At 41.9% G+C, this 11149-nt stretch overlaps 1 protein-coding gene across 3 annotated transcripts; it reads left to right on the top strand.

Annotated features, from left to right (window-relative positions):
* The first annotated feature begins 5988 nt into the window (after nt 1–5988).
* On the top strand, nt 5989–10417 carry LOC113009798 (toll-like receptor 1). Of its 3 annotated transcripts, XM_080291566.1 has the most exons (4): nt 5989–6041; nt 6322–8787; nt 9076–9103; nt 9870–10417. In XM_080291566.1, exons 1-3 carry the CDS (start codon nt 6028–6030, stop codon nt 9083–9085), a joined length of 2490 nt encoding a protein of 829 aa, XP_080147692.1. In that variant the 5' UTR covers nt 5989–6027; the 3' UTR covers nt 9086–9103; nt 9870–10417. The 3 variants fall into 3 exon arrangements, with proteins under 3 accessions (XP_080147692.1, XP_026004129.2, XP_080147691.1); XM_026148344.2 differs by lacking the exon at nt 9076–9103; XM_080291565.1 differs by having other exon boundaries at nt 9076–10417.
* The last annotated feature ends 732 nt before the right edge of the window (nt 10418–11149 follow it).

The following is an 11149-nucleotide window of genomic DNA, read 5'->3' as shown; positions in this document are numbered from 1 at the left end:
TCTCAATGATCCCAACTAAACCACCACAAGATTGGTTCAGATCTCTAGATTCATGTATGTCCAAATTCCTTTGGAAAAATAAACCCCCACGTATAAGCTTAAAAACACTACAAAAGACCAAGGATAGAGGAGGACTAGAACTGCCTAACTTTCAGCACTACTTCTTAGCCAACAGGCTTCAGTTTATCTCAGGATGGCTAAAACATACCCTCTTAGATGAACCTTGGCTAGATGTAGAACAAGCACTTTGCAATAATCTAGAGATCTCAGACCTACCATTTATCAGCTCAAACATCCAACGACATGAATGCTTTAAAAGCATCAACATCAGCTCTTCTCTGACAGCATGGTGGGAGTTTCTAAAAATGACGGCGTCTTCATTAATCCCATGCAAACGTACACCTATCTGGAACAACCCTGACATATTACAAAACAATAATATGATAAACTTTTCAGATTGGAGTGGTAAACAGTGTTGGGACTAACGCGTTATTAAGTAACGCGTTACAGTAACTACGTTATTATTGTGGTAACGAGCACGGTAACTAGTTATTATGCCAAAACCAGGAACGTGTTAGTCGTTACTGGGATTTAGATAGGCTCGTTACTCGTTACTTCGTGTGGTGGCATCGCGGAGCTTCCACAGATTCAGTAACATTAGCAAGTGGTGGAGGCCAGCAGGTGGATGAAGGAAAAGGGAGGCAGGAGGAGAGACCTGAAGCGGCGCTGGTCCGAGAGTGTCAGGTGAACTGAACTTCAGGTAAGAAGTTATGACCTGCAGTCTCTCTGGGTCAGATATGAACCAAGTGTAGGTGGAGTTTATTTTCGTTGTGCTGACTTTTTCCTACTGCGTGCTAGCTAGCATGACGGAGTTTCTATACAGCTGGGTGGTGCTATGATGTTACTGATGTTGAACTTTATTTTGTTCATAAGTTATTAGAGTTGCCAACCGTCCCGTCTGGTATTCAGAGAAAATATTACGCGTTTCTTATTGAGGTGAAAAGGAACAGTTTGTCCCGGACTTCAGCTACAATGAAAAAGACACAAAGCTGGAGTTATTCTGTGTCTTTGCTGCACAGCTGCCTCTTCTTCTCTCATTCTCCCCCCTCCCTCTCCCGTTTGTACTTCAATCATGAAACTGATCAATGATCAGCTGATCGTCTCTCTTGTTTATTTATCGCCCACTTTGCGCCAGAAAGAGGAAACCAGCGGATGTCGCGCTAAACAACAGCAGCACGTTTAAGCTTGATCAGCTGTTGTTAGAATTTATTTAATATTAATTTCTAGTATCAGCTGATGTTTGCTGGAGCCACAGCTGCAAAGCTGCTGGTCATGATGTCGGTTTGTATATCTGGTGAGAGGGAAACATGAAGATGAAACCAGGAGATGTCCTTACTGAACCATCAGAGCTGTGATGGAGAAACAGGTTTACCTTTTAGGTGGCATGAATGAGTTGAAGTTATGAACTGTTTCTGAGAGACAAATAACACCAGGATCCTTTTCTAAGTAGCTGACAGCTGGTGACTGTGCAGGGGCGGGTCTAGCAAAGTGTTGCCAGGGGGCCAGGTAGGCATTAACAGGGAGAGGGGGGCACAAAGAAATACTTTCTTATTCTCATTTAAAATGTTTCACTTTTAAAAAAATAATTATCTGAGTCTTACAACAAACAATTGATAGATTGATGCATATATACCATCAGAACAGTGAACATCACTGTCACAACAGTGTTTGTTTTCATTCAAAGGCTTTATGAGTTTTCCTATAATGGCGGCCGGTCAGTCAAAATGCCCGGGACGATTTTCTGTCCCAGTCCAGCCCTGTATGCAGCTCATCTGCAGTCTGGTGTTACCTACATCTTCCTATTCAGAAGGCAGAATTTCTGAGTTCTGAGTACAATCAAAAGCACCACGACTGCAGTTTTTGTGTTGGATGTAAAAAGCAGGCTAGGATAGAATCAGGCGTGGGATTTCTCTCGTGGAAATGTGCACATTATTTTTTCCTTTCTATTGGTAGGTGGCACAGTGCACTGTGGCAAGTAAGCAAGCTAGAAGACTGGCAATCTGGCTGGGTATCCAGTTACGGAAGCAACACATTAACAAGAGAATTCTGAGTAAAACCAAAGTTACTTTCCCTAGTAACTATTTACTCTGAAAGTAACGAGTAACTTGAAGTAACTGAGTTACTTTTGATAGAAGTAACTAGTAATGTAACTAAGTTACTAATTTAAAGTAACTTACCCAACACTGGTGGTAAAGGAATCAAATATTTAGAACATATACTAGAAGGAACAGAATTGATTTCATTTGACAGACTAGTTACACAATATGGGATCAACAAGAAAAGATTTTTAGAATATCAACAAATTAAATCCATAGTAAAAAAAGAAATTTAAACCGGGTCAAGTTGAACTACAAACACCACCAAGTGTGGTTCAATTACTCTTAAAACCCCCAGATTACTTTCCAAAATATACAGAATGCTTTCTAAAACAGATGAATCAATATCACTTCCTATTGCAAAATGTGAAGCGGATTTATCAGTTAACTTAGACCAAAACTTCTGGTCTCAAATATGCTTAAAAACCTTTCATTTAATTATAAATCCCAGTGTTGGGTCTGCGCTTCCACAGGCCCCGCTGGTTTAGAGACTTATTCCCGTTAACGAAAAGCAAAGAAACAAGACGAACATCTTTAACTGGTTTTTACTTGCTAGCAAGTGAAGCCCGCTCGGTGTCTCAGGAAAGCACTCTGAATCCAACCACAGACGACCTCGACTCAGGCCTCCGCTTGCCGCCTTTCATTGAAAACAGTTACAGTACACACAAGCACCTCCCATTGTAAACCCCCCCCCTATGGTCACAAAAGATAAGGCACTATGTGTGTATGTGTGTGTGTGTATGTGCGAGAGTGTGTGTGTGTGTTTGTGTTTGACTTCCTGCCCACAAAAGAGTCATAAAAGCAGGAAGGTTACTAACCAAGAAAACAGAACCCTCACACAGATGTCCCTGTGATAAAACACTATAACCTCCCCCACCAACAAACTGGCTGGGGAGGGAGTCAGCGACAAAGGAATGTCTTTGGGGCGATCGTGGCTCAAGAGTTGGGAGTTCGTCTTGTAATCGGAAGGTTGCCGGTTCGAGCCCCGGCTCCGACAGTCTCAGTCGTTGTGTCCTTAAGCAAGACACTTCACCCGTTGCCTACTGGTGGTGGTCAGAGGGCCCGGTGGCGCCAGTGTCCGGCAGCCTCGCCTCTGTCAGTGCGCCCCAGGGCAGCTGTGGCTACAATGTAGCTGCCATCACCAGTGTGTGGATGACTGGATATGTAAAGCGCTTTGGGGTCCTTAGGGACTAGTAAAGCGCTATATAAATACAGGCCATTTACCATTTTTTGTTTTGTGCCCTTTCTCACCGTTCCTCTTCCCCGCTGTTTTTCTTTCCCTCCCTCTCTTTCTTTCTCCCTTTTCCCAGTCATATCTGTCCCGTATGTAACAACTGAAAATAAAATAAAATAAACAATAAAAACAAAGGCCAATCAAATGGACGGCCAGGCCGGGATGGTCCACTTGGTAAAGTAAATCTGTTGGGCATCTTTCTTTGACTTTAGACAATAATTCTGATGACAAAAGATCCAAACGGGACAGGCGGAAAAAAAAGAAAAAAATGAAACAGCCGAAAACGCTGACGTTCCAGTCCTGCGCATGCGTGAAACGCAAGAAGATTCAGCCTGCCTCATTTCTGTCTGCTGTTTATTTACTTTCTGGCAAAATGTCGAGGAAAAGCACAGAGTTTTTAAAATGGACTAACAATGAGGTGGAGCCGTTGCTGCGAGTAAAACAAAAGTACAAAGTTGCAAAACGTCTCAGTGTGGACAGGAGGCCAAAACGGAGTGAAAACGAAGTGTTTTTAAATGAAAACGCATTAGTGTGGACGTAGTCTTTATCTGTGTGTGTGTGTGTGAACAGAGAGAGAGGTGAAAACACAGCGTCCCTGCAGTGTGAGCCGTAACACTGTCCCTGATGTTGTTGATACTGCTGTGTTTGACACACCTGAGCAGACTTCCTGTGTCTCCATGAGAGCAGCACATCTTAATTCACAAAGATCTCATGTTAAACACTTAATCATATGTCCACAGTGGACAATGTAAGTATATGTGATTATACGGTGAAGCTTCGAGTGGCTAACCTGTTTGTGTCACGCAGGTGAAAACAGACTCAGGCGCAGACCAGCTGAACTAGAATAGCAATCACAAGTTTTTTTACAAAACACCACGTGAAAGTATATAAAGTGTACAGGGCAGTGATATTCAATGGTCCAAGGGAAAAGGGGAGAAAGTCCAAAACATGCTGCGCTCGTTCGCTCCTTTTGTATTTGTTTCCAGCACACTCACTCTCACTCCACTCCACTCCATGCCACGCAGGGAAACAGGTCAGGATTATGAACGAGTCCGAGAATCTATGCACAGGAGAACTGCGTTTAGCATAAACAGAGAAATCACACGAGAAACAGGGTTGGAGCTGTACTGACAGAGTAACTCGAGTAACTCGTCAGCTGCTATTTAAGCTGAGCCCTCAGCTTAAATAGCCCAGAAGTCCAGGTAAACAGGTAGATTCACGGCAGGTGCGTGGGCCAAGGGCGGGAGCCCAGCTGAGCTCATGAGCAAAGGATAGGCTAAGAAGTCACCACAGCTGACTGGTACAGTGCCAGTATCACTGCTGATCAACCTCCTGTTTCACTCTGCATACTCGTAGAAGAAGGCCAGAAAATTACAGGTAATGATTCATTGCAGAGTGGTTTAAACATATGGTGAGTGAAAAAGAAACACTCAGAGCATCAAACGGCCCCAAGTACCTCGGTCTATCGTCGCGTAGCTGAGGGAGGATCCAGGGTCACCTGACCCACTGAAACTATCTGCTTTATCATAAAGGAAAGCAGTCTGTTGCTGAAGACTGACGAGTATAAAATAGCATTTTTGCACCAACAAGGTGATTCTCAAAGTGCTGTTGGCCAAAAACTTGGTAGATCTCGGCGTGGTGTGCAGTGTGCCGTTAATAAACTGGGGAAACAGGACAAGTAAACGTCTAAAGAAGAAGTGGAGGGCTTTAAAAAATATCTGCAGCATTTAAAAACTGTATCCACAAGAAATAGAAAAAAAACGGAAGAAGTGAAGAGTTAAAACATCTTAAAGAAGTCCAGTCACTTTCTCTCCAAGCTCCTTAGACTGTAATGTATGTACGGAGGTAGTCTACAGCTGTCTATGGCTGTTTGTACAGCACAGTGCTTTTCAGCCAGCAGTGTTGGGTATTTTGTCAAAATGTGAGGAATTGTAGATGCTGAGAAGTCAGATTTTGACTGACTACACAATACTGTCTATAAACCATTGGTTGGCAACAGCTTCTTCTTTCAACTTGACAATGATCGGAATCAAAGCTGTATAGGAAACCACACAGTGGAACTAATCAAGGACTCTTCCCAGAGTCCAGAGCTCAAAAGTATTTAAGCGGTGTAGGACGTGGAACAAAATGCATCCAGCATCTAAAGAAGAGCTTAGACGTGTCCTTTCAGAAGGCTGGAGAACTGTTCTCAAAGAAATAACAAAAAGATTTCAGGCTGTATTGAAGAATAAAGGGAGTCATATCAAATATGACTTTAAATATATCAAATAATGTCAAGTTCATAAGAATTGTAAAAAGTCCGTTTTTGCCTTTTAAACTGTGCTTCCATATATGGTTGGACATGTTGTAATAAACTGTTGCACCCATTTTTCATTTTCCTAGCAAAATATGAGGAAATGAAATTATACTTTAGACTTTTGCATAGTATTGGAAAGACGCTCTGAGGAAATACTTTTTTCTCCTGTCAGTTGCGTAAGCTTTAGACATAACATTTGCTTTCTCAGTGGAAAGTCACGGAAAGGAACCAGAGAGAAAGAGGAATTTAAAAGAGGAAAAAGAGGAACAGTTTCTTTTAAGAGCAGGATAAAAGTACTCACACAGCTCAGACCTGAACTTGTCATAGTCGAAGCTGAAGCTATGTCTCCACAAAGGTAACGTACATGTTCATCTCTGGTACATCTATTTTTCTATTTTATTGTACAGCTTTGAAACTGAATGCGATGATTTTCAAATTCTCTGTTTGATGCTGGAATCATATTCAAAATATTTTATTATGGCCGCATACTTTACTGTGAACTTTAAATGATGTGCATTCTACTTTTATTTACATTTCAGGCGGTGCTATTTTTTGGAAACATAGTTGTGCTAAGATATTCCTGCACAGTAAATGGTCGTGTCTTTGAATGACTTCTCTTATGTTGGTGTTTTCAGCACATCTGTGGCTGTTTTGATTGGGACCGTAGTCATCGTGTCCCTAATGAGACCAGACTGCACAGCTATTAAGGAAAATAACGAAGGATTCAAACTATGCGTCACATCAATGCGAGGTGTCAAAGACCTCTCACATCAAAACATCACCAGTGTTCCATCAAGTCTTTCCAACGAAACACAGTATTTGGACATCTCCTACAACGTCATCCAAACGCTGGAAGGAACTGAGTTTTCTGGACTATCCCAGCTTTGTTTTTTGAAAGCAGCTCACTGTGGACTTCGGGAGATTTCAGCCACAGTGTTCACCCACACACCAGCACTCAAAATTCTCAACATATCTAACAATGACTTAGCGTTCATCCCTGACATTTCCTTGAAACAGCTGAAAATTCTTGATCTGGCCAACAACCTGTATACCAGCTATGAATTACCGGCATCCTTTCAGAACTTTACAAAGCTAGACTTCCTGTCTCTGGGTAGTACAGCTGCTCTGTCAGTGAGCTACGGTGACTTTGATGCCCTGATGAATGCTTCTGTTCAGCATCTGGCTTTGGGAGCAGGAACTCACTGGCAAAAGTATGAATCTGGTTCTCTTGCAAAAATCAAGTCTCTCAAAAAACTGTCCCTCTTTGCATCTTTTTGTGGAACCTTTGGGATGTTTGAGAACCTCCTTGTGGACTTGAATGTGACACAAGCAAAAATGTTGCGATTCACCTCTCTATTTCCAGACAGCTGCAATGTGAGCGACAACCCCTTTAAGAACCTGAGAACAATGCCTTTTATACAGAATCTCACCTTAGAAAACACCTGGATAAACAGCACGTTTATGGTGGTGTTCATGAAGAACGTGTGGCTTTCCCCTCTCCACGAGCTCTCATTTGTCAACATCACTTACAATGAGGATACACCAGATGGCTTTAATTTACCACCCATTAATCACACAATCAATCTTTCCTCAGTTATCTTTAATGGTGTGAATCATTATCAATACAGATATCCCACGATAAACATGAGCTTTGAGGCCTTCTCCAGACTGACCTATTTAAAGTTCTCTGGGACTGGAATGAATATTTTACCCTGCAGAGTCATGACTGCCCTGCCATCACTGGAGATTCTTGATCTATCAGATAACCTGCTGACAGAATCGGGCTTCTGGTGGACTCCGTGTTCAAACAGCTCTGTTTTTCCCAAACTGCGGAAGCTGTCTTTAAGCAGGAACCGCTTCAGCAGTCTTTCCTTTATCTCTCAGAAGACACATCAGATGAACTCACTAGAGTCTCTGGATCTCAGCTTCAACTCCATCCACTTGGATGGGGACTGCTATTGGCCTGCTCAGCTGACTGAGCTTAGCCTTGGAAACAACAACCTGGGCAACAGTGTCTTTGCATATCTGTCATCAGACTTTGAGAAGATTGACTTGTCAAAGACAGGAATAACATCTATAATGCAAAAGGATCTGACTCGCTTTTCCAAGCTGACACATCTTACACTTAGCTCCAACAGCATCCAGGTTATCCCGGTAGATCTTAGTGTCCCAGCTCTGCTAAGTCTTCACATAGACCAGAATGCTATCACATCTATATCGAGAGAGGTCTTGGCAGGGCTTCCCAGGCTTCAGAAACTCAAAGTTGGAGGCAATCCGTTTGTCTGCTCGTGTGACTCCTATTGGTTCATCACTGCTTTCAACAAGTCCTTGTTAATGGACTGGCCCTTAGATTATACATGTAACACACCACTGTCATTTGCAGGTCTGCCATTGTCAGAGTACAAACCCAGTAAGCTGTCGTGTGAGATGTGGCTTCAAGCTGCAGTTGCGCTGCCCGTGCTAATAGTTATATCTGCAGCCGTAGGTCTGGTTTTTCATAAATGTGATGGAGCATGGTATACAAAGATGTTATGGGTCTGGATAAGGATGAAAAGGAGAGGCAAGAAACGTTCCAATATTTTGAACAATGCATCCTTTAGTTATCATGCGTTCATTTCCTACAGTAATCAAGATTCTGACTGGGTGGACACCCACCTGGTTCCCACTTTGGAAGGTGCTGGATTTTCCCTATGTGTCCACGAGAGAGACTTTGTCCCTGGAGAGTGGATCATAGACAACATCATCAACTGTGTTGAGTCTAGCTACAAGACGCTGTTTGTCCTCTCCAAACACTTTGTGCAAAGCGAATGGTGCAACTACGAGCTCTTCTTCGCTCAGCACCGAGCCATCAGTGTCCATCGGGACTCACTGGTCTTCATATTATTGGAGCCCATTCCGACAGACTCTCTTCCTAAGAAGTATTTGAGACTCAGAAGTTTGCTGAGGCAGCAGACATACCTTGAGTGGCCAAAAGATGACAGGAAGCAGCAGACTTTCTGGGCAAGCCTGAAATCCACGCTGCATATTGCAGACAAATCTGTTGTTCTGAAAGACATTGCACTGGCCATTTCAGATACAGTACCTCTGTTTGCAGACCAAATGTAAGTCACGAAACTATTTTATTCAAGCATGAAATGTGCACATACTAATGTGCACAATGAAACAGGTTTGGGTTGATGATAAAAAATGATTTTTGTCAATGAAAAAAATGAAAACAAACCATTATAAATATAAATATAATCAATAACTGGTCAATATTAAATCTGAAATATTTCAGTATTTCGATGATCATTTGTATTTTGCATGCAGAGAAATGTGGTGTCTGTTCTGATGTGGCTTTGTCTTTGTGTCTCCATCCACTGTTTTTAATGACACTTTGCAACACACAGCAAGGAATGATGATGCTGTACAGTACAGGTGACGTATTTGTCCATATAGCACCAAATCACAGTCATCTCAAGATGGTTTGTATTCTAAAGTAGAGACACTACAATAATACAAAGAAAACACAAGAAAACAATTGGTGACAGTGGGAAGGAAAAACTCCCTTTTAACAGGAAGAACCCTTTAGCAAAAACAGGCTCTGGGAGGGGCAAATATCGGGGTTAGGAGAGGAAGAAAAGGACAAAGACACAGTGTGAAAGAGAGGCAGAGATTAATAATCACTAATGATTAAATGCAGAGAGGCGTATAAAGTGAGTGAAAAAGAAACGAGGGCTATTTCTGTATCATGTCTTTGCTCTCAGTTTACGTTGGCAGTCGTTACTCATCATTGCCATTGTAGAAACGACTGTAACCACAATGACTTTAGAAGACTGAATTTTGTCCGTGTGAATAAATATGTTCTTTCCACTTTTTGATTGGTTATATAATGCTAGGTACAACTGCTGTTATGTAGTCACTAACTAGGTGTTTTATAGAAACTGATATCAGTAGAATATTATTTTATCTTTTCTATCTTTTACTTTGTTTGTTTGTTAAATAAACATTTTATTAAAAATGTATGAGTTTTCACATTTCCTCTGAGAGCTCAATGTTACAATGTACATGGAGGTATGTTATGAATATGCTATAACTATGAGTATGTACAGGCTATGAACCGGATATAATTATGAAAACTATACAGAAATATGAACTATAAATATGAAATCTAATGGATTCTAATTGTTGTTACGCTTTACAGGTGAGACAGATAGTGTCACGACTGGGGCAGCAGCCGTGTGATGTGTGGAAAAGGACTCGAATGCAGCACTACTTGAAATGCAGGGTGATTATTATAGAAGACAGAACACAAAGTGGGGATGACAAAACAGAGCTAAGGATAAACTAAACTATAGAACGGCAAACCTGAAACACGAGAGGAGGACTGCAGGGAGAGCACATGGAGTCACCGAGAGGTTCACGGAGCAATGCAGAGTGCGCAATAACACGGTGACACAGAGGATGAATACAGGCGACGCGACAAAGAACACAGGCAGACACACACTATAAATCCACAGAGGGACACTGGGAAATCACACACAGGTGGGAGACACAGCTGGACCTGATTAGCCTGACGAGACACTAACACCAGGGACCAACAGAGGGAGCACCAACCCAGAAACCCAGCATTCAAAACCCCAAAACACAAATAATAATAACAATAAACTCAAAACACTGGGTCGACGACCCAGGACCATGACAGACAGAGCACTGCCATGAAACTAATAAAACTCAATTCATAATTCTTGACTTCATTACATGATGTTTTACATTTCTTTGTGGACATATGCTCATTTGGACCACTTGGTGGCAGCACTGCATGCAGGAACACCATCATATAAACGTCCAGTCTCTTTTTTACCACTTGGTCCACTCTGCTGTGAAGAAGTGGAAATAATCTGTTTGTAAATTCTATGATGAATAATTATTTTACTCCAAACACCTCCATAAATGATCTCACTCCAGTCCACATCACATCAGATAAGACCCTCATGCTGCTTTAAACTTTTCAGTTCATTACAGATACCGTGTTGCCCAATTAAACCACCAGCTCTTCCCGTACCTTCTCTGTGCACTCACACAGGTTGTAGAAAAGAGTTTAGTGCAGATGAAGTGGTGAAAAGCTGAGGCAGAGAAATAAAAATACACTGAAAATAAAAGCAGCAAAATGAGTCAAAATTAACAGACAAGTTAGTTGTTGCAGCTGCTGTTTCTGCACAGTCAACAGTAGTAACAGCTAGTAACGAGTCCTCACGGGCACAGGAGGCTGTGACTCCATAGAGAAGTGCAGGAGGAGCAAAAGTGAAAGGTGAAATTAACAAGGTAAGAAAAATAGACGGAGGGACGACCACGTCCATGAGCCACTGCTCAAAGATAAAGTGTATTTTTTGCCACATGCTGCAGTTCAGTGCAACTAAGAATGACTAAGAACTAACCCAATAACAACTGTACAAACCTGATTAAAAAGAAAAACTATTTCAA

The sequence above is a fragment of the Astatotilapia calliptera genome, chromosome 17, assembly GCF_964374335.1.
Source record: "Astatotilapia calliptera chromosome 17, fAstCal68.1, whole genome shotgun sequence".
Taxonomy (NCBI): domain Eukaryota; kingdom Metazoa; phylum Chordata; class Actinopteri; order Cichliformes; family Cichlidae; genus Astatotilapia; species Astatotilapia calliptera.
Note: the sequence above shows the minus strand (reverse complement) of the source record. Positions and strands in the feature narration are given on the sequence as shown.